This window comes from Grampus griseus, assembly GCF_964374135.1.
Source record: "Grampus griseus genome assembly, chromosome: 20".
NCBI lineage: Eukaryota > Metazoa > Chordata > Mammalia > Artiodactyla > Delphinidae > Grampus > Grampus griseus.
The window spans coordinates 11,140,296-11,164,204 of NC_139014.1; the positions used below are offsets into that span (position 1 = coordinate 11,140,296).

The following is a 23,909-nucleotide window of genomic DNA, read 5'->3' on the forward strand; positions in this document are numbered from 1 at the left end:
AAAAAAGGAAACTCACAAAAGTACTGGAAAAACTGTCAGGAGACTTAAAGAGCTATAAAGGAAGTGATAGATTTTATTAAACACCAATTTTAAGTTTTGTATGGCAAAGAAAACAAAAAACAAAACTTAAAATTATAAATTGAGAAAAATTGTGTAATATATAACAAAACCACTGTTGGTTCCGTTAATGTATAAAGCACTTTTAAACTCAATAAGACAAGAAGGGCATAAACAGGAAACAAGCAAAAGAAAAATACAAAGAACTGGAAAAATTATTAGCTAGCATTTAACCTCAATAATAATCAAAGAAATTCCAATGATGTGTCATTTCTCACCTATCAGTAGAACAGGGGGTTTGTTTTTCTTTTATTTTGATAAACCCAGTATTTTCCAGAAGTTAAAAAGTGGGTATATTCAGCCTTGATGAGACAGTAAATGGCATTTCCCTCTGGAGAGCATCAGATGAGTGGTCATTCAATATGTGTACCCATTCGTCAGGCAGTTCCATTGCTACGAATGCATCCTGAGGACAGCACACTTATGTTCATGAAAAAGGTAATGTTCTATGCATCAGCTTTTATATTGTCCATGATACACAAGGACAAGTTACAGAACAGAATGTATAAACTACAGTCTTTTCATATAATGGAATACCAGTCAGCAACAAAACAGAATAAATTCATGATACAAACAAAAACATGGATAAACATCCAAAACATTATGCTGACTGGAAGAGGCCTTATACAAAAGTACATACTTGATGAGTCCATGTATGTGAAACTCTAGAACAGAGGAACGAAAATAAGTAGAAAAATCAGAGCAGTGTTTTTGCCTCTGGGCGCAATGGGAAGAAGTAGGAATTGGCCGAGAAAGGGTGAGAGAAAACTCCCTGGGATGTTGGTAGTGGTCCCTGTAGGAGCTTGGGTACACGGGCATGTGCAATTGTCAGAACCTGGTGAACGAACAATTAAGATGTGTGTACTTCATTGTATGTAATCTTACATCAAAAGACAAAAACAATAAGATACTGAGATCTCAGTATGTGTGCTGAAGAATTTAAAGGCAAGTGTACCATATCCTCTGTCGCACCAAAAATGAGATGGATTAATGGACGGAGAGGCAGAGATGTGATAAAGCAAATGCAATCAAATTCTGATGGTGGAACCTAGGTGGTGGGAGGCAGGAACTTACTCTAAAATTCTTTCAACTTTGTCGAATGTTGGAAAATGCTGGAAAACAAATGTTTAAAAAAAAAAAAAACCACAGCTGTGGTGTGTATGGCAAATTCTCTTGTGGTAAGAAAAAAAACTGAACAAAACCCAAGGGTAGATATTGGTTGTGCACGTGTGCTGGGCACATTCTGGATGCAGAGGAGCAGTCAGCAGTGGTCAGCAGTGGAATGGGGCAGCAGGACAGACTCTTAATTTTCCATTACACACATCTGTATTGTTTGGGATGTTCCAGTGACTGTGACTCCTAGAACAAAATAAATCAGCATGATTCAATTTTCTCTAAGAGGTAAATGTGAAAATGTTAATGGTTATCTTAGGTTTGGGGGTAATTTTTACTTGTAATTTTCTGTACTTTTAATTTTTTATGGTAAATATGTGGGGAGTTTTCTAATTAGAAAAAAAATTAATGTATTTCCATTCTCAGAAACAATAGCATCCAACAGTTATATGATAGTGTACAAGGTTACACAGTTGAGTTTTTTAACGTTAATTAATTTGTTCTGCATAAAAATCTTGAAGCCACTCACTTTCAAGAGCAACAGGAAAAAAAAGATATATGTGAAATATTAGAAATTAATCTTATACCGTATTCACTTGTTGACACATTTATGGATTATCAAAACTATATATTAAGGCACCCTTCTAAGTACTGGAGGCACACTGATGAACAAAATAAGAGAAGTCCTTGTACTCATTGAGCTTATCTTCTATGATAAAGACAAGCAATAACAAATATATAATAAGGTAGCAAGAAATGTTATTTTTAAAAAGCAGGGTATGCAGGTAGAGAATGAAGGTGTTGGTTTCCTTAGGCTGGTCAGGGAAGGTAGAAGAAGTCCAAATAAAAGGAGTAAACCTTCCAGTTATCTGGGGCAAGAGTGTTGCAGGCTGAGGGAACAGCAAGCGCAAAGGCCCTGAGGTGGGGCTGTACCTGGCGTGTTGAAGGAGCAGGAAGTGTGTCAGGGTGAATGGAGCTGGGTAAGCAGAATGAGAGTGAGGAAGTGAAGTTAGAGCAGTGACTGGAAGCCCAGGGCAGGGCCTTGGGAGGCTAGGCAAGCACCCTGCATTTCATCCTTCATGGCAGGAAGCCTCTGGAGGGTCAAGATGAAATGACTTATCACAGCATTTCCTCTTAAAAGGGTTGCTTTGCCTGCTGGGTAGAGAATTCCTGGGAGAGGAATAGGAAGCACAGGCAAGAGTGGAAGCAGAGACTGTTCTGGAAAATGTGAGAGACACTGGGGCCTGGCCTAGGGCTGTGGCCTCAGTGGGGTGACTCTGCCCCCCAGGGACATTAGGCAGTGTCAGGAGACATGTTTGGTTGTCACAACTGGGGTGTGGTGCTGCTGGCATCCTGTGGGTCGAGGCTAGGATGCTGCCCTTACAGCAAAGAATGATCTGGCCCTAAGAGTCCTTAGTGCACAGCTGAGAAACCCTGGCCTGGAGGGTCAGCAGGCAGGCAGTAAGCAGTGGTCTGGTGCTGTGTAACTGTTCACTCGAAGTTCGGAAAGGGCAAGTTGGACAAAGAAGATTCAAAAGTGGCCAGAGCCTGTTGATGAGAGCTCTAGCACCAAGAGTAAGCACTAACCGACTTCCAGCTGTTGTGTTTATTGTCATAATTACTAATATCCAATTTTGTGGGATTGTCAAGCCATTTTTATTGCCTCTGATTTTGCCTGGTGCGAAGGAATAAATATTGGCTGATGTACAATTTGTGGCTTGTCAGTCACTGGTTTATCCATGCTGCTCTTAATGCATATAACCATATCATAGATATTTTAAAGTTGCATCATGGCCCTATTTTTAATTTCCTACTTAATGGAACTTTGTATTTTCAGCAGATTTATCATAATACTTATTTCCCAGTTAATAATTATTTTTATAATTTTAAAGTCTAATTCCAAAATGTGGCCAGCAATGAATCTGGTTTTATTAACAATTTTTCTCTTGATTTTAGGTAGAATACTTTCCATTGTGGATGAGACACTGAGAAAGTCTGGATTCTGTTATCTTCCTCTGAGGAGTATTTAGCTCTGTTCTTGTAGATGGTTTAATTGATTGAGGTCTCTTAGCTGTAGGACTGGCCTCCTTTGATTTTGCTCCTAGTTCTGGGGTGAGACTCTGAATCCTGGACCATGGTTGTAACTGAGGCACCACCCCACAGGGTGTCAGTGGAAAGCCCCAGGTGTTGATAGCCCCCTAACGTGGCACTGGCTGTCCCCATCTGCATGCATGTCTGCTAGTGAGCAACTGTGGAAACCTCTGCCCATTGTGTTCAGCACTTCAGCTCTGGTGTCCCCGGGGCTCCTCGGGGTCTGGGCCCATGCCTGTGCAGTGCCGGGCTCAGCCCAGGGTTCTAGGAAAGCTTGCTCGCAGAGTTTGACTCCTCCTTTCTAAGACTTCCCCTGAAACTCCTGGCAGCCTGGGGTTCTGATCTCCTTTCCGTTGAGCAGTGTCCCCGGTGCTGTGTGAATTGGGGAGCACGCCTGGGAAAAGCTGGTTAAGGCAGACCTTGTTATTCTTCTTTTAAGGGTCATGGCTTCCCTTTCTGCCTGTATTTGTTTGCTCTTTGGTGCTTTCAAGTGGTTGTTTTTTATATTTTGTCCAGAGCTTATTGTTGTTATTGACGAAAGGATTAGTCTGGCACAGACTATCATTATGGGAAGGCAGAGGTCCAGTCAGTAAGTGCGTTACAGAGAGAAAGATGACAGAGCAGCCCTGTTTGCATAGGCCTCAGAATTGGACTGGAAAATGTGTTTCCTGTAGACCATTTCTATCCACGGAGAGATCCTGATTCACGTGGAGCCGCTGTCAGAGCTGCATGTGGGCTGGTTCGGCGGTTGCGGTGATGCGCGGGAGCGGACGGGCCGAGTTCTCCGCCAGAGGAGTAAACAGAAGGATTTGTCTGGAGGAACTGACTGGCCCGGTGGAGCAGCTGGTCAGCCCAGCCGTTTGTGCCGGTGGGAGGGGCCTCTGTCTGTGTAGGGCAAACACAGCCCTCATTTATGTTTCTTCTGCTCCGTGAATAGAGAGCACCGACCGGCGCAGCCACAGCCAGGAAGATAACTTCCTCTGCTGGCTGAGCGAGGCGTTGCTCCCCGAGGCCATGAGCCTGGCGGGGCAGGGTGCACAGAGTCCCCTCTTCCCCTACCCCCACCCTCCCCCCGCTGGAGGGCTACGTGTTGGGAGCCAGTGGCCCACCAGACGCCATCTTCACGGCCTTGTCTGTCGTCTTCCAGCCTCTGGGTCTCTCTCTGTCTCCTTGTCTTTCTCCCCCACCTCCACCCACCCACCGTACACGTCTCACTCCGTGTGTCCTGAATGTGGCCGGTTCCTTGTACTCGTCCCCTCCCTTGAGCCCACTGGTATTCGCTGACCTTCCTCCACTTCTCACATCCACTAGTGATACTAAAATGCATTTTGTGGGTGTATTTGCTGTGTGCCTGATGCTGTTTTTATGGAGGGCATTATTTGTTCTTAATTTTTAAAGCCGATGAATTAAATGTTTTACACTTCTCCTGCGACTGATACTAAGTTGCCTCTTCACTCCATGCTACCATTGATTCTGTCCTGCTGCGTGGCAATAGCCCTGACAGGAAGAAAGAGATGGTCCGAGACCTCTTGTTGGTGCGTACAAATTAGGTGAAGCCTGGACAGTCCCACCCTAGCTCTCCAGGATGGCTCTGCAGTGAAGATTAAGTCTCGCAGCTCTGACTCCTATGATTTTATGATAATTAAAATGATATAATTGAATTCACTTTTGTCTTCTCTCACGAATTTCTTTTGTGTACCTGGGGGTGGTTCGCTGATTCTTCTATCACTCTCCCCAGCTTACTTGCCTAAGAAGGAAAAATAGAAAAGTGGAGCCTGTTCATCATCTAGGTGGAACCTTCCTGTCCTGTGGAATCTTGTGCGCACATGCCCCCAGCCCCTGCCACAGTGGGGGCTCTGCCCCGCCATCCCGTAGACTTGTTTCTCTCCTTCCACTGAAGACCTGTGGTTGCAGCTCGGTGTTCCTGCCCCTTTGAGAGGCTGCAGGGAGATTTTCTTCATAAACCTAAAAGCTGACAGAATTAAGAAAAACAGGGTTTACTTTTTCACCGTGGCAATCCCCATCCTCACCTTTCTCTCTTTGCTTTTTCTGTGGGACTGTTGCACTCTCTTGTTAAATATCCTATTGCTGTGATTCACTTTCTTTTCTTTCTCTGCAGGTTTTGCATGCAGAAATGCGTTAGTCTGGTGCCTGGAGTCACACTGGATTTGATAGAAAAGTAAGTCAGATTTTTAAACTATTGCGGCTTCTGGTGTGAGGGGAGTCTCCTTTTTTCACTCTTGGTTCTCAGAAGTACTTCCTGTCCGCACAGGTTGTTTCCCTTTCATGTGGGTGTGTTCTTTTGTTCTCTGATTAAGGCCATGTTTGTGATTGTTACATAGAACACAGCTAAATTTGGGGCCATATTAAAATGAAAAGAATAAAAGCTGAATCCTTTTGAACATTTAAAAATACTTCCAACACTGAGCCAAAGTAAAAACATATCGTTACACATACAGACCAATCACTTCACATACAGGTCACTGCCATGCAGATCCATCACTCTGCACATAGAGATCATCACTCTGCTCCCCAGCTGCAAACGTCAGATCACAGCTTAGCATCTTCCCGATGTTCTTCAATGTTCCCTTTCACGTTCTGCAACCTTCCATCCCCCCACCCCCAGTTTTACATTCTATCTCAGGGCAGATGCAGTGGTCCCTGCAGGAGGGGTCCTTCATGATGTGCTGCGGTTGCTCGGCCTCTGCTTGTCCTCCCAGGTCACAGGGCTGGCTTGTCTGCTCCTGTCGTGAGCCTCTTTGGGTCAGTACACCATCTCACAGCTCTAAACTTGACCTGCATTTTTTATTTGTTTGCGTGTTCATTTCATTCATCCTGATTCACCTAGGTAGTTCCTAATGCTTCTGTTCCAAACCCCGTTTCTTCTAGAATTAACATGCAAATTGTTTCCAAAGTCTTGATATACAAAATCTTGTGCTAAAACAGCTAAAGCCTGATTTTAATTACATTAGGTAGGAAAAGCAAATCTTCTAGTTTTCTCTCCTGGAAAACAACTTGCCTGTGTGTCAGGGGAAATACACAAAAATATTATGCCTGAACACCCACTGTAAGGGCACAGTTCACTCAGTCATGTGCATTCTCACGGGCAAATACAGAGAATGTGGTGGCTACCCTTGAACTGACAGGGAGTGGCCTGTTGGACATGTTGTTAAAGACCAACACCCATGGTGGGCTGCCGAGCACATGTTTGAAACCGTGCATAACTGTGTGTGTGTGTGTGTGTGTACCTATCAACAAGGCATGAAATGAAATAGTTACACTTCACTCTGGGTAGGAAAGTGGAATTTGGAGCAAGAAGCAGGGAGGAGCAGTGTTAGGGACTGATTTTTTTCCATCTTGTTTAATTTTTTTTAATAAGAATATAGACATGGAAAACATAGGTACAAATAAATTTAAAAGAAAGAATCAACAAAATACAATTAGGATACCTGCAAACGGTTCAAGTATAATTTCTTCCATTAAATTTTGGATAAACGTTTAAGGAAATCATGTGACTGGTCACTGCATCTGTTTGCTTCAAGATGCTTTTGTCCACAAGCAAAATGGGATATTGTGACAAGAAAGAATTAGTGTAACATTGATCAGTGCCAGCAGGACAAATGGGAAGACCTGGTGGTCCCCTCTGCTCAGAGTGGGTCTTGGTTACCACTGCCCAGCCCACAGCTGATTCTTGGTTACCATTGACCAGCCCACATCTGGGTCTTGGTTACCACTGACCCACAGTTGAGGAGACTTTGAAGCCATTGCTGGAAAGGCAGTGCTGGCTGAGGCAGGGCCAGAGGATGCGCTGATAGATTGGCACTGCAGGCTGGGTGGGAAGCAGCGGGAACTTGAGGTCGGGATTGGGACCAGCAGCGGAGCTGTGTTCGGGGAGCTGGTTGTGCTAGCTCGGTCAGAGCAGGGACCGTAGACTTCAGTGTGTCACATTCGCAAGGGTCAGGGAGGGTGGAGGTCTGGCTCTCCGTGTGCCCCCACCCAACCCCCATATGTAGTGTAAGGCACACCGGTGACTCTTGCTCCTATTCGAAACTGTGCTGCTCTGGGCATGTGCAGCTGCTGGTTTTCTCCAAATCCGAGTGCTGGTGCAATCTGGTGTCAGGTGGTGGGGAGAACGTGTTGCAGCCTCGTGTCCCCAGTCCTGTCTGTGCTGGGCAGCCCGGTGCACCAAGGGTCACTGCAGTCGGGAAGCAGAGGGCCAGGTGGCCAGGCGCTGAGTGCTTTTTTAACTGGGCTCCACTATTGCCTTGTCCTGGTCACGCTCGCACAGCTCTCTTCTAGAGACAGAAGGCTCAACACCCTGCCACTCAGGGGAGCTGCTCCTCCCCGTTCTAAGCCAGCTTCACCTCCAAGGTGGGCTGAAACCAAGAAAACCATTTACAAGTGCTGGACAAACAAGGCAACCATCGAGAGACATCACACGGAGAGAAGTTAGAAAATAAGAAAATGCTAGATCTGCCTGGTTATCCGGCCTGTTTGGTTCAATTCCCTGATGAGATTTCAGAGTTTGGAAGCCATCCCGTCAGAGTTCGTTCACCAGCACTGCTGTGCTGTGTCTGTGGGTCTTTACTTCTCTCCATTTCTGAGTGACAGAGCCTCTGTTACCTGTACCACAGATCTCCATAGACATGTAATTCTCAAATAAACCGTTATCCATTAAAACTTCAATAAAGTTACATTCTTTCCTAGCGAGGTGACGTCTGGTGACCAGTTCAGATGGTTCTTGTTCTGTTTAAATATTTTGTGAGCAGGGCTGGGTTGTCTCCCTCTCCCACTGGGTGGGGCGGCTTGAAGCATGAACGCAGCCCAGACCCTGTCTCACATGCTGGGTGGTGTACCCTCCTGGTCACTCAGCATGGTTGTGACCGTCCCTGACTGTGCTGTGTTCGTATGGTGCAGGTGGGCCCAGACAAACAGTGTCACGTGTTCCGAGTTCTCCAGACTAAAAAGAGCTGTTAAAAATCACATAACTTAAAAATATATTTTTTTAGGTTATTTAGTTAAACCCTGTGATATTACTGAAGAGGAACCTGGCTTTGGTTTGGTTCAGCTTCCTCGGTGACATTTCCCGCCTGGCGGTGTCAGGCCCGCCTGGCGGCCAGGTCTCTGGACGTCTCTCTGTGGTCTTTCCCATACACAGGCCCTCCCTTTTCCAGACTTTGGTGTCTAGACAGCCAGCTCCTATCCTGTCACTTTCTCAGACTTACAGTGTGCACAGCAACTTGACACCCTAAGCCTGATCCACAAAAGAAAAGAATTGGCAAATTGGACTTCATCAAAATTTAAACTGTTTACTCTGTAAGACACTGCTAAGAGAGAGAAAAGATAAGCTACAAACTTGGGGAAAATATTTGCAAATCACATACCTGACAAAGGACTTGTATCCAGAATATATGAAGATATCTCAAAACTCAAAATTAAGGGGGAAAAAAACAACAAAAAAAAAACAAATTTTAAAATGGACGAGAGACACTTTACCAAAGAGGATTTAGGGTTGGCCAATAAGCACATGAGAAGATGTTCAAAATCATTAACTGTTAGGGAAATGTAAATTAAAACCACAGCAAGACACCATTGCACACCTATTAGAATGACTGAAACAAAAAAAGGCTGGCGGTACCGAGTGCGGTGAGAACTGGGATGGCAGGACTCCCGCACGTTGCTGTGCAAAGGCAGAGCGGTGCAGCCACCCTGGAGAAGTGCGTGGCTTCTTGTCACTTTAAACATACCTTACCGGGCTTCCCTGGTGGCGCAGTGGTTGAGAGTCCGCCTGCCGATGCAGGGGACACGGGTTCATGCCCCGGTCCGGGAAGATCCCACATGCCGCGGAGCGGCTAGGCCCGTGAGCCATGGCCGCTGAGCCTGCGCGTCCAGAGCCTGTGCTCCGCAACGGGAGAGGCCACAGCAGTGAGAGGCCCACGTACCGCAAAAACAAAACAAAGCAAAACAAAAAACATACCTTACCATATGTCCCCGCAGTCCCAGTCCCAGGGGTTTACCCTAGAGGAATGAAGACTTAGATTCATACAAAGTCCTGTACAAGCATGTTTATAGTAGCTTTGTTCATCACCATCCAAACCTAGGAACAACCAGAATGTCCTGGGGGTGAATGGATAAACAGGCTGTGGTGCATCTGTACAGAGGAGCACCACCTCCAGGGGGAAGGGAGGCCCCTGGGTCCACAGCCACGAAGGGTCCCAGAGGTCCTTCATGGAGTGAAAGGTGACACAGATCTGGTTCTATTCATGTGGCATTCAGGAAGAGACAGAACTGCAGGGTCAGAGAACAGGACTATAGAGAGAGGCTATGAAAGTGATAGAATGTTCACTATCCTGAGTGTGGTGCTGGTTCCACAAACCTACACATGCTAAAATCATAGCGCCGCATACCCCAAACCAATGAACTATACGACAACTTCAAAAATAGGATTAATACAGAATGTGGGGGAAATAAGATACCCTGTAAGAGATACAGGTCAGAATGACTAAAGGAAGTCATAGCAGAAACACCTGAACCGGGGAAGCGGGGACCAGAGGAAATGGAGAACAGAATTTGAGAGGGGAGTGGCCTTTCTACCATGAAATGTGCTCCATTGTTTCTTGGGGAGAAACCTTTATTCTTACTACTTAAACTGGCTAATGAGGATTGAAATATAGAAGCAAATACCCTTATATAATAAGATTTTAGTATTTTTCATCAAGCACAATTTTCCTAAATCAGGACTTCAGAGTTTGCAGCCACCAGTGTTCCTGGAAACACCCAGTGTTGACCCCTCAGGGGTCAAGACCCCAGGGCTAAGTGACTTTCTCAGCTGGTGAGTCTACACTTTGGCCTATGAAGGTTGTTTCACAGGGTCCTCTTTTCTCCATCTCCCCATCTCCTGTGCCAGGTGATACTACAACGCTGGTGAAATGCTAAAAGACTGGGAGTCTGTGTGTTTTAATTTAAAAAGAAAAATATCATTAATAGCATCCTGAGTGGGAATGGAGGCGAGGAAGGGGATGTGATGGAAAGACTGCAGATGGACAGACGTGGCTGGGGTCCTGGCCTCACCCTCAGGAGTCACACTCGCTGGGCACACCCCTGTCACCCCCACATTTGTCCCTGTCATACAGGTCGGACTGAGGAGCATGTGGTACTGTCGGCTCTGTGGGCGTCAACCCACAAATACTTCTGTTGTTTTACCACTTTCCGCCGAGCTGCAGTGGGGATAATGGTTAATACTACTTTGCATTTCTGAAGCCATTCGGATTTCTGATAAAGACTGAAGGGGGAAAGTGTCTTTCATACACCGGCCCTGTCCACCATCAGGTGAATGCTGCCACACAACTTTTGGAAGATTGTGTACCCAAAGTCCAGCTAGCTATGCAATTTAAAAAGAGATCATTCCCGGGGCTTCCCTGGTGGCACAGTGGTTGAGAATCTGCCTGCTAATGCAGGGGACTTGGGTTCGAGCCCTGGCCTGGGAAGATCCCACATGCCGCGGAGCAACTAGGCCCGTGAGTCACAACTACTGAGCCTGCGCGCCTGGAGCCTGTGCTCTGCAGCAAGAGAGGCCGCGATAGTGAGAGGCCCGCGCACCACGATGAAGAGTGGCCCCCGCTTGCCGCGGCTGGAGAAAGCCCTCGCACAGAAACGAAGACCCAACACAGCAAAAATAAATTAATAAACTCCTACCCCCAACATCTTCTTTAAAAAAAAAAAAAAGAGAGATCATTCCCATTCCAGAGGGGTTTGCATTTTAGAAAAGCGTGTTGTCCAGATTAGGTGGGACAGGCTACAAGCATCCAGAATGAACCACACTTTTCCCCCCAGATGGAGCTTCATTTGGGTGGGTTTGTGATGGTGGTGACAAAAAGAGAGTAAGAAGAAGACATTTTAGAAACCTCGAGTTTTTATTGTGAATAACTTTTCAAGGTACATTGATTTGGGCCTGAGTCATCGTTCTCTGAATACAACTTAGCAAAAGTATAGTTCAGTTGAGATGCACACACATTATCGTTTTCAGTTGGAGGTGCCACGTGGCTTGCTCCCCTCGTAGCCTGGCCAAGGTTAGAGTGAATGTGTGGGGTTGAATTATGTTTATTTTTTATGCCAGGACAAACTCCAAACTTTAGTTATATGGCGCTAGTAGAAATCCAGATGTGCAGCTCCTTAAGATACCCAGCCACTAGAACCGTGAGATCTATTTCTGAGTAGATACAAGTTCTTAATTTCTGTAGCTTACTTGAGAGACTTTTCCATTTAAAATGCTATTCTGTTTTTTTAATTTTTAGATTTTTTTCCCCAACTGTGCTTACAGTCTGTAAGAAGAAAAAATTTCAAGAAGCAGATGTGATTTTGCAGTTACAAGGCTAGGGAGAAATGCAGCACGTCTGTGTTCAGTAGAGTCTTCCAGGCTGCTGAGGTTTCTGTATTCAGAGAACATTCCTGGGGACAGTGTCTCATTATTTTTCACCTATTTTATCATCATTTTCTGGAGATTTCTGGTCAACATATGCAGCTCTTGGATATAGCGATCTCTTGGCATCCACCTCTCTGGGGCTGTGTTTGGTCTCCACTCGCTGCGCTGGGGCTGCTTGGGGTTCCGTCAGGGTCATAACTCGTCGTGATGTTTACCTGCACGTTGGTGAAGCAGGTCCACTCGGGAGCTGTCTTGTGAGGTGATTCCTTACTTATGAATCCTTGCCATGCTGAGTGCCTGAACTGCTGCTCTGGGCCAGGCTGTCCAGGCTGATTTACCCTTTTCCTCCGTTTTGTCGGCAGTCCTCTCCTTGGATGGCGATTCTCACCATATCAAGTGCCCTTTGTCCACTGGATGCCCCTCCTCTGCACAAGCCAGCCCGCCTTTGGGACGTGGCTGTGACTCACCAGAAGAGGTGCAGGGAGTGTTCAGCGGAGAATCGTGGATGCTTCTCCCAGGGAGGTTCACCCCACCCTCTTGGCAGCGTGACTGAGCAAGCTGAGCCTTCAGGGGGCAAAGTGAGACCTTCACATGGGCTTCCAGTGCAGCTCGTTTGTGGGTCCAGGTTAATTGGCAGGATAACTTGTGCTTACTTACAATTATAGGACCAAACAGAAATTGGCTTTTTTGCTCAATCCCTTGGTCCCATTTCATTTATTCTTCAGCAGTTCTTTATTCCTAACAAAATCCTAAGCACTGTCGATTGGTGGGGAAGAGGAAGAAACTCTATCAGCAAGGAAGCACCTAAGAAAGTATTCCTGCATGGAAAGTATCCGTGTGTGGATGGCGTGGGCTGTGTGGATGGTGTGGATAAACCCATGTCAGGGAGCTCCTGGAGACATATCAACAGCGATGATGGGGCTTCCACTGACATGTTGCTGGTTTCACGACCATTTTTTTTTTTTTTTTGGTACGCGGGCCTCTCACTGCTGTGGTCTCTCCCGTTGCGGAGCACAGGCTCCGGACGCGCAGGCTCAGCGGCCATGGCTCATGGGCCTAGCCGCTCCGCGGCATGTGGGATCTTCCCAGACCGGGGCACGAACCCGTGTCCCCTGCATCAGCAGGCGGACTCTCAACCACTGCGCCACCAGGGAAGCCCTCACGAGCGTTTTAAGGCATTTTGCATCCAGTGTGACTCTGGTTTCAGCTCACCACATGGAAAATCTTAAACTTGAGAACCTCTCCGTCACCCCTAAGTGTGAAGGTGTCCCTGATCACCCTACCACCTGACTGGGGTGACAAGTCACAATACAGAGATGAAACAAAACAGGAAGGGCACTGGCCTGTGTTGTTGGGTTTTGTTTCCTTCAAGTTTAATGACCTGCAGAAAATAAGAATAATGTCTATCCGGTCCTCTGCCCACCCCTTCCCTTCCCGGGTGCCTGCTCTGCATGTGTGAAGGATGGTCCTGGCACAGCCTGGCGAGTGGCCATGCCGAGGCCTGTCGTGTGTGGACCGGGATGGCAGGCACGTGACCCGAGCTGCCACTTCTTCCCCTGTGTGTGGCTCTGTGCACACCCAGGTTTCCAGGGCCACAGCTTGTTAGGACCGGCGCCGGCTCTTAATGTCAGCGTGAGCTGGTGAGGGAAACCTGCCCTGCACGCTGCATGGCAGGCGACCCCATCCAAGGAGCGCCCGAGAGCCTCGGGGTCGGGAGCGTCAGACATGGGGACTTGAGGGTGGCGCCAGGCTTCACCTGCGTGACCTGCCTTTCCAGCCATCTTCCAGCACCTTCCCTCACTCCCAGTAGACAGTCAGAAATGCAGCCCGATCCTGTCGTCGCCCTCCTCTTTGCCATCACTGGAGAAATTGATTGAAAAGTTTCACACTTCAGATTCGCTGCATGGTAATTCTTTGATAAATGTGGTTTGTTTCAAACAGCTGCCTCTGTGCAGCAGCTCAGCATAAGGTTCCGCAGGATATCAAGGATTAACCCCTTCCCAGTCTCGGCCACCTTTGTCAGATGTGCAAAATGTGTTGTTTAGAGTCTCAGCACAAGATCAAAGAGAATACATGGGCGGCGTGTGTGTTGTAATTATTTAGCAATCTTTAAAGCTAGGCAAGGAATTTGTTTTCTAATTAAGCTGCTGTGTCTAGAAGTAAATTATAGTGAACCTTCTCTGAGAAATCTCCCGATTTCTAATTATCTAAGCGAACCCAGCAGCCTGATAAATAGGCATGTTGCCACTGCGGTACATATTTATATTCTGACAATATTCTGAATCCTTTGAGAGACTGGCAATAAGATCCATGCTTGGAAATTAAGGGACATTTTTCAGCCCTGAAACAAAGTAATGAAACGCTTAAACCGTGCTAGAAATATTAGGATACTCAGAAAGGTCCCGGGAATCAGAAAGACGTGGAAGCTATTCCATGAGGCTGTTAGGTGGTATTCTGATCACTGGAGGTGCAGAGCGCACCAAAAAATTATTCATAATTAACATCTATTGTGTAAACAGCATATTTTAAATAACTAACAATCCACTGTCTTGAATAAAGTGAATTGCTGTGTCCTGCTTCCTCAGAACCTTGAATAGCAGTTTAGCCCCTGTTTAGTCCAGGAGCAGTGGCTGAAGCTGAGCCTGGATTTGGAGCTTGATTTTCGGTTGAAACCTTGAACGTTTTAACTTAGCTGCAGTCTCCATCTTAAGCATCCTGGTCTTGGGCTTCCCTGGTTGCGCAGTGGTTAAGAATCTGCCTGCCAATGCAGGGGACACAGGTTCAAGCCCTGGTCCGGGAAGATCCCACGTGCCATGGAGCAACTAAGCCCATGCGCCACAGCTACTGAGCCTGCACTCTGGAGCCCGCGAGCCACAACCACTGAGCCCACGTGCCATAACTACTGAAGCCCGTGCGCCTAGAGCCCATGCTCCACAACAAGAGAAGCCACCGCAATGAGAAGCCCGCACACCACAACGAAGAGTAGCCCCCACTCGCCGCAACTAGAAAAAGCCTATGCGCAGCAACAAAGACCCAACACAGCCAAAAATAAATAAAGTAAATTAATTAAAAAAAAAAAAGAATCCTGGTCTCATCTGAGTCCTGTGGATACAGTGAGGAAGAGGTAAAAACATACATGAATTGTGGCTTGAGAATACAGGGTAACCCATGATTCTTTAGTTGAGAATTAGGAAGAATAATAGGTGACGTTCATTGGGCACCTGCTATGTGCCAGGTACTGTGTTAAGTGCATTACTTATATTAACTCTCTAGTCCTCCCTAGAGCCTTTCGAAGGGAGGTGCTATTATTGTCCACATTCCAAAGACGGGGAAAGCGAGGCGCCAGCAGGCAAGTAGCCAGCCCAGTGTCTGACTGCCCGGGCCTTGCCGAATGACCTGTTCCAGCATCGTGGCAGGAGGGGAAGCGGCGTCCCATGGGGCTGGCGTGGGCAGAGAAGTCCAGGGCTGATGGCTGCTGCTCGGTAGCTGTGATTAGAACTTACTCTGCTGTCAAGCTGTAATTGTACACATGTATTATGTTTCAAAGGAAAACTGTCAAAAGATACCAGTCTTGATTCAAAAAGTACCTTTCTTTCCAACATAAATATATTGTATTGGCTGGTTGAAGGTGAAAATCAGTAATTCATTAACGCCTGCCAGTCGCTGAGAAGAAGAGTAATGATTCACTGGAAGCTAATTTGGAAATGAAGTGGGGAAAACAAAACCCCAAGAGATGGTGCAGTGGAGAGAATGTGAGTAATTGGCGGAAATATGGGAACACTGAGGTGGAACAGAGTCACAGATCCTCCCCAGCCCCACAAGCAGGCATCAATCAGCCTGGTCTTGGAGTGCCACCACCAGAGAGAGTGACTGGGCGGGACCGGGCTTTTCTGTGCTCTGATCCTGATCAGGTCGGAAGGGGAAGGAGGGTGGGTCCCCACACCCCTTACGGTCTCTCTGGCCTCTGCTGAGCAGCCAGCGTGAAGGAGGCTTGTCTGGGAGGAAGCCATGGATGAGCTGCCCGGGGAGCATGAGAGGTTCCCGAGGCCTCCGTGGGGCACCTGCTCACAGTGCAGAGAGAGTCTGTTTCCTTCTCAGTGGGACCAAATCCTGGCCTTTTGTCATCCAAGCAAAGGCTGCACAGGGCCGCTCAGGGCGTTTAAACATCTGCGGCACTCATTTCATCTCCTGGCGCCTGGTGCCCTCAGCGCCCCCCTGGTGTCCTGAAGAAAATGTGTCTGTGGGTCTCTAATGGATGCTGAATCCGTGAGATCTGGGGATGCAGATGGCAGTGCAGGCGGCTTTTCTTAATCGAAGGCAGGCGTCGGGGTGAGAGGGGAAGGCTACTGGGGGCTCAGCGCGTGCCTACCAGTTACTCTCAGATTGGCCTTCCTTGTGGTGACATTGTCTCCTGAGTCTTGCTGGTGCCTCCGGGGACGCTTATTGCAGCAGGCCTGTGACGGAGAAGATAAGGCTGAGTCAGTGCCTCATCCCATTTCTGTCCCTATTGAAGCTGGCACTGCTTCCCTCCTTTCTTAGTCTACTTCTTGTTAACCTGTCTCTGAGAGCTTGTTCAAGTCCAGCTCTGCAACACGATCCTCTCCCTTACAGCCCAGCAGTGGGCGCTGCTTCATTATGTTGCGGTGGGGGGCAGTTACACTAAGCTGTGGTCCCTAGACCTGTCCCTCAATACAGGACTCAGAGCCGCACTGTCACCCGTGTTGGCACAGGCCTTGGTGAGCCCAAGCTGTCGGAGGTGCATTGGCTCTTTGGTCCACACACCAGTCCAGGGAGTGACTATTGGCACCATCTCCATCTCAGACCCTGGAAACCAAGACGAGAGGAGGTTGAGTGTCTTGCTCAGTCACTTGTAAGTGGCAAAGCCAGCTCCTGCCTGCTCCATCCGCCAAACCGCCTGGTCATTGTGCTGGGTTTTCTTTCCAGAGACAGCACTCACCCACACTGATCTGAGCGCGTCTTCTGAACTAGAAGCCAATGAGTCACACGTGAGATGCCTACTTTTGAGAGGGGCATCTGAGATTCTAAGCTTAGATGCGCCTAGGAACCAGGCATCTCTTTCTTGGACTGTTCATTCATTCATTCAGCAAAGAGTTGGTGTGTGCCCTTGCATTCTTATCAGGAGAAGGAAACATGAAAACATAAATTTAAAAATATGAAATTACAAAGTGTGCTAGATGGAGCCATAACATAGTTACTGGTGCTTCTCTGATGGAGCAGCCAGGAAGGCCTGTCTCCTGGAGGGCGATCCACCTGGCCAGAAGGAGCCAGCCACACGAGGTGGGGGACAGCATCCCAACCGGGACCCTCGCAGACTGAGTTGGGCACAAGTTTGGTGTGCTCCAAGTGCCACCCTGGAAGGGCATTCGTAGGTCTGGTATTTAGAATTAATGCACTTAGAGGGTTCACAGTGGCCTCTCAAGTCTGACTCAAATCACTACTTCACACGGTAAAGCTGAGCACTTAGTAGCTTGGTTAGTACCTAAATAGGGGATGGAGCCAGATTGTTTCCAACTATAGTTGCTGGGTTGCTGTACGGGTATGCGGTGACGTTTACGCTTCCATGCCAGCCACTGGCAAGTGTTGGAGTGCCGGTGGTGTGTACCACACCAGTTGCTAGGGGGTGATGATGGGAGAAGACTAACAGTGTATGAGATGGTGTGTCCTCAAGACACACTGATCAGGGTGTCTTGATCAGTAAAAACTGATCGGGGGCTCAGGTTCATATCTGTAGAACCATTAACAAGGAAGGCCTGAGCTCACTAGGCTGCAAGCCTCTTGGAGCTGAGATTGGACTGGACGCTCAGTAAGAGGTCGGTAAGAGGTTGGTTGGCCTCCTCTCCTGTGTGGACAGCGTGTAGTGGGCAGTCAGTGAATGCCTGTGAGTGGATAGTTGTCCAGAGAGGAGAGAGCCCTCGGCAAGCTGGAGATTCTGGGGCCAACTCCATGGAGGAGGACCCACGGGCTGGGCTTCACAGAGGAGGCAGTATTTGGATCAGTGGCAAGGAACACCGGCCATGCTTTGCTCTGTAAGTCTGTTAGCTGCAGCTTTCCACCAAAGGGAGTGGTAGTACAAAGCCTGATGGATGCGCTCTGTTTGCAAGATGGAGAATGGGTACAACTGGAAAGCCACAGGAAGGGTTGTCCCTCATCTTACTGGAAGAAGGCGGTCAGCTGGTCCTTTTGCGAGATCTGTAAGATTACTTCCATTAATGATGGCCCAGATCAATTTGGTGTGCCATGTAGCATATCTTAGAGCTGTAAAGCTTTGCTTTTTACTACTGGGATCGCAGCCAGAATGCTCCTCCTTCTATTCCAGGTATAGCAGGAGTCAGTTTAGATGTGACAGCACCAACAACTCGCCTCACCATTGCATGATCTTTATGATGGCACCATTCTTCTGCTACAACAAGCATGCGTTTAATAATTAACCATAGAAAGTAGAGCAAAATGATGCAGAAAGTTTTCAGAAATTCAGTTCAACAGTAACGATACTTTATTAGAAGTAATGAGAGCTAAACTAAAAATTTGCTCATATTAAGAAAACTTTGAGGTGAACCCAATACTAGAATATAAAAAGGTCTTGACAGGCTGAGTAGCTAAATGCAGATGATCGGAATTGTGTATATAGATCTCACAGTGGTCCCCAGAAATCACATGTATAAGTATGGGATTTGGAAAATTTGATAGAACACTAGCCCCTGTGGAAAAAGTCAGTATTTTAGTAAACTGAATTTAATTTGGGTCAACTCTTCGAAATGACTGCTCCAAAAATAGAAAAATCTAGAGAAGGGAGGTGATAGACCCTGAGGGGATGGGGTGGGACATGGAGTAGGCGGCCATGTGAGAAGCACTTTAAGGAACTGGGATGTTTAGCCTGGAGCAGAGAAGGCTCTGGAATGACAGGTAACTGTTTTAGATAATGGAAAACTCATGAGATTCAGGTGAATTACATGTATCTGTCTGGTACCAAGAAGTGCTAGCGTCAGAGCTGCTGGGCGGGAGCTTCAGCGAAAGCGGTCTTGGTATCCCGAAGAACCGCCCGGTGGTCAGAACCCGAGACGAACTGAGTAGCAGGGAGCGCACACCAGGCAGAGTGAGGGCTGTGAGGGGCGAGGTGAACCAGGAGGGTGGCTGTACTGGAGACGATGTGTAAGGCCCCTCCGACCCAGGCAGCATGAGTTTTGCGGATGCCAGGAAAACCAAGAAATAGATTACTTCCAAGTGGAAAAAAACTACTGGTTTATTAAGGGAAAGAAAGGAAAAATGGGAAGAGAGAAAATTTTACATCTACTAAAAAGTAGAATTTGGGGAAATCCCAGGAACTAATATCCTGCAAGCTGTATGGCACAGCCAGAAAAAAGAAAAAAAAAAAAAGTAGAATTTTAGTGTAGCAAAATTAAGTAGCTCAACAACAAACGATTCTCTCCCGCTTGCCTCATTGTTGGGTCAATGCAGAAAACATGACATTTTGAAAATAAAGTGGGTTTTGTAGTATCACTTATATATCCAATTAGGGCATTTGAGGGGTTTGTCTTTTTTTTCTTTTTCTTTTTTTTTTTTTTGCGGTACGCAGACCTCTCAATGTTGTGGCCTCTCCCGTTGCGGAGCACAGGCTCCGGATGCGCAGGCTCAGCGGCCATGGCTCACGGGCCCAGCCGCTTCGCGGCATGTGGGATCGTCCCGGACCGGGGCACGAACCAGTGTCCCCTGCATCAGCAGGCGGACTCTCAACCACTGCGCCACCAGGGAAGCCCTGTCTTCTGATTATTGAATTGTAAGAGGTCTTTATATATCTTGGATATGAGTTCTTCTCAGATATATAATTTGGGATTATTTTCCCAAAGGCTCTTTACAAGTTACAAAAGTGAAAATGTGCTACATGTAACTTAGGTTGCTCATAAAATTATCATGTTTGTTATATTAAACTTAGGGGTTGAGTTTATTTGTGCACTTCCAAAATTTCTGATTTGATTTGTTTTAGAACTTGTGGGGGTTTTGTAGCAAATAAATAGAAGCAGCTATAAATTCTGAGCCCTTACGATGTACCAGGTTTTGTGCGAACTTGTTAGGTGTTAACTTATTCCACTTTTCTAGTTCCTGTGGGGCTGGGTGGTACAGATGATGTGACTGAGTCGCAGAGAGGTTAGGTAACGTGCCCAGAGTCACACAGTGAGAAGTGGCAGAGCCTGGAGGGTTCACACGCAGGCCTCTCTGATTCCACCCCCTTATCTCCATGCTGCGAGTAAACTGAAGGATCCCTTAACATCCTGCAAGTTCATGTGTGGATGTTGAGAGGGAGGAAGGGTTCATTTTGGTTGGGGACATATCAGGAAAGGTCTTACAAGGGAGGTGGCATGAGTTTCATGAGTCTAGGTGTCTGGTCTCCGGGGCACCAGGTACCTGGGAGGAAGAGGAGCACTCATGTCTGTTTAATGCAGCCCTGCCAGGAAAACCTCAGAGGAAAATTATCCCGGAAGATCAAGAACAGCAAACACAACCTGATTGTATTTGGAAACTATTGTTTCTGTGGTGTTTTAACAAATTGACAGGAAGAGACAGAATTTCCAGCAAGGCTGCCGGCAGTCCTACTCTGCACGAGGTGTGGAGTTAGGATCAGTCTCTATGAAACACTTGGAGGCATTACATCCAAGTCTGCTGCTGAGCAGGCCAGCTCCGCCCTCCACCAGCCCCACCCTCACCCTCCCCTCCTCCCACCTTCTTTACAGAGAAGCTCCCTGTGAGGGTGCTTCAGTACATTCAAGGGGGGACGCCTGGAGAGCACAGCCTGAAGGTAGGGGAGCATCTCAGGAGGGAAGTGCTCCTTGCTCGTCTGGATTTCACCTCTTCCCCTCATTTTAGAAGCTGCCTTTTCCGAATGTTACAGGCTTTTTAGCAGCTTTTCAGATAACTCTGCTTGGAGGAGACTTCTGCTTGGCTACTGGGCCTGTAACTCTCAGTAAAGGGTCTGTCTGAAGATCAGCCTTGACACCAGGAAGGCCAAAGAAAATCAGGTTTTTTCAGGGAATGCTTAAAAAATAATCTTAGGTTCAGATTTATTTCTGTACTATTTAATAGAAAAGAACCTATTTTCATTGTGTTGTAAACATGTTGAATAAGCATGTGGGAAACTGCTCCTTCCCTCTCTTTGACCCCGTGTCTCTCTGGTTTTTGTTCTCAGTCTCCAGAGGGACTCGTGCCAGTACTGGTGCTGTTGTTGGCTGGCTCCGGGAATGGACAATAGTTTATCATTCTGTAATAAATTCAGTAAAAGGGAGATTATCTTCAGTGTTGTTTTAACTCCTGCTCACCACTGAGCCTTGGAAATCATCACTCCTTTGCCCCCAGGATTTTAAGATACATTTTTTTACATTTGCTTCACAAGTAAAGATTGGCAGACTTCTGTTCTGTGGGAGCTGTTAAAGGCAGAAGGAAAGGGATGTGAAGAACAGCAGTGCTGCACGCATAAACCATTCGATTTAAAGGCTCAGTACATCCGGAGCCTGTGCTCCGCAACAGGAGAGGCCACAACAGTGAGAGGCCCACGTAAAAAAAAATTTTTTTAAATAAATAAATAAAATAAAATAAAGGCTCAGTACAGATTTTTTAAAAATCATTAGGAAACAAGCTGCCTGTGTGGCTTTTGAAAAATATCAGTCAGCTTATTCAGAGGTAGAATTATATAATTTTCTAATCTCTCACATCTTTCAGGTGCTTTGTTCACCATCAAACTATTTTGATAGCCAATATCTTCCAGGAGAAATTAACAAGAGCTTCATTTAAGTCAACATTTTTTTAAACTGCAGGTCATAGTTTATTAGTAACTGTAAAATCAGTTTGGTGGGTCACAGCCTTGCATTAAAAAAAAAGAGAAAAGGTTAGAAAATATCCTTGTTTTTCTAGCAACATGAATGCTCTCTGGCCCTATTGTTTGAATGTGTATATTTACGTATGATTGTGTATATCAGGTCACCATGCAAAACGCATTCCTTACTAGGAGTTGTGATCAAAAAAGTCTGAAAGCCTCTTATGTTCCCTAAGGACCTGGACATACTGGCTCCCTAATGGTCCAACCTCGAGTTGTCAGTGCTCTTAATATGTAGCTCATCTTTTCCTATTGGTAGTCCCTGTTGACACAAATAATGAATAAACAATCTATAATAAGGGATAGAAGAGAGTTTTATTTGAGCCAAACTGAGGGCTATAGTCCAGGACAGCCTCTCAGTAGCTCTGAGGAGCTGCTCTAGAGAAGCATGGTTTTTAGCACAGTTTTATATCCTGTCAGAACAAAGAATATACACCAAACATGACAGAGGTACATCCCTTCAAGGTTTCAAAAGAGACAGATTAACAGCTACACTGCAAATCAGCATGACCTTGGCATCTGAGAAGGGAACTTATCTTTGAAGGAGAACTAGCATGGGTGTCATAGGAAGGGAGGCATTTATCCCTGTTTTCAAGTGGACATTCTTCTGGATACTCTGCATTTTTTTTTTTTTTTTTTTTTTTTTTTGGCCGTGCCACATAGCTTACAGAATCTTAGTTCCCCGAGCAGGGCTTGAACCTGGGGCCCCAGCAATGAAAGTGCCAAGGCCTAACCACTGGACCCCTAGGGAATTCCCTGGATATTGCATTCTTTTCTTTAGTGGTTAAAGCAGTTGTACAATGTATGATAAACAGGCCATAAGACAGGCTGTTCTAGTTAACATAAACTTCAGGCCAAATCATGTATAAGCCAGAATGACTTACCCATACCTCAGTATGTGAAAATTTCTTCCAGCATCCTGAATGCCTGTTGTGCCCTCAGCCTAATGCCATGTTATGGTTTCCTATAACCTGCCACATTTTTAATTAAATGATTGCTGATACATATACCTCAACTTCCTCTTCTCTTATTGTTCAAGAAGTAATTTTGAAAATTTATTGTCATTTTACTTTAAATTAAAAGCCCATTCCCATTTTGACCACATGCTTTGTCCTTCAGAACTGCAGAAGGACACATTAGCCATGACTGATTTCCCCTTCCTGGTAGAATGAATTGAACCTTTTGTCACCAAGAAATGTCACTCTTCATCTCTGGTAATGCCTTTGCCATAGAGTCCACTTTGTAGGATAGTAGTGTACCCATACAGCTATCATTTGGTTAGTGTTTGTAGAGTGTGTCTTTTCATATGTATATACATAATGTGTGTGTACATAATTTTATGTATGATATATAAATAATTTTATATATATTTAAGCAGGTATCTTTATATATATTTCTATAGCTTTATATATTTAAAGTGTATCTGTTTTTAGCAGGATGTAGTTGACTTTTGTTCTGTTTTTAAATCCAGACTAAAAATTTTTGATTTTATTTTTTATAAATTTATTTATTTATTTTTGGCTGTGTTGGGTCTTTGTTGATGCACGAGGGCTTCCTCTAGTTGCAGCTAGCGGGGGCTACTCTTCGTTGCGGTGCGCGGGCTTCTCATTGCGGTGGCTTTTCTTGTTACAGAGCACGGGCTCTATGCACGCAGGCTTCAGTAGTTGTGGCATTTGGGCTCAGTAGTTGTGGCACACAGGCTCTAGAGCACAGGCTCAGTAGTTGTGGCGCATGGGCTTAGTTACTACACGGCATGTGAGATCTTCCCGGACCAGGGCTCGAACCCGTGTCCCCTGAATTGTCAGGTGGATTCTTAACCACTGAGCCACCAGGGACGTCCCCAAAACTGGTGACTTTAATTGAAGTATCAAGTTTTTTTATAGTTGATATAATAATTGACATATTTGAGTTTAAATCTGCCACCCTGTTTCTTTTTTGTTTTGTCCCCCATTTCTTTTTTACACCTTCCTTTTTTTCTCCTGCATTGCCATATTTTGGATTGATTAACAGTTTTACTACCCTTCCTCCCCTTCTTTTGGCTTGTTAACTATGTGTTCTTTTCCTACACTCGAGTGGCTACCCAGAGCCATGGTCTCCTTGTGCTTTCTGTTAAAGGCCAGGCAGTGAACACTTAAGCCTCTGTGAGCCACATAAAGTCTCTGTTGTTTATTCTTCTTTATCTTCTGTTACAGCCCTTTAAAATTATAAGGCTTGTTATTAGCTTTCAGGCCATACAAAAAATAGGCTGCTGGCTGGATTTGGCCCAAGGGCCATAGTTTTAGC

At 46.2% G+C, this 23,909-nt stretch overlaps 1 protein-coding gene across 4 annotated transcripts in view; it reads left to right on the forward strand.

Annotated features, from left to right (window-relative positions):
- The window catches only part of RPTOR (regulatory associated protein of MTOR complex 1), a 345,589-nt gene that overhangs the window by 210,952 nt on the left and 110,728 nt on the right, over positions 1-23,909 (forward strand). For all 4 annotated transcript variants that reach the window (XM_082678814.1, XM_082678816.1, XM_082678815.1 and 1 more), the window contains exon 7: positions 5,441-5,500. In XM_082678814.1, the coding sequence (XP_082534940.1) occupies positions 5,441-5,500 (60 nt within the window). The remainder of the gene's footprint in view (positions 1-5,440; positions 5,501-23,909) is intronic.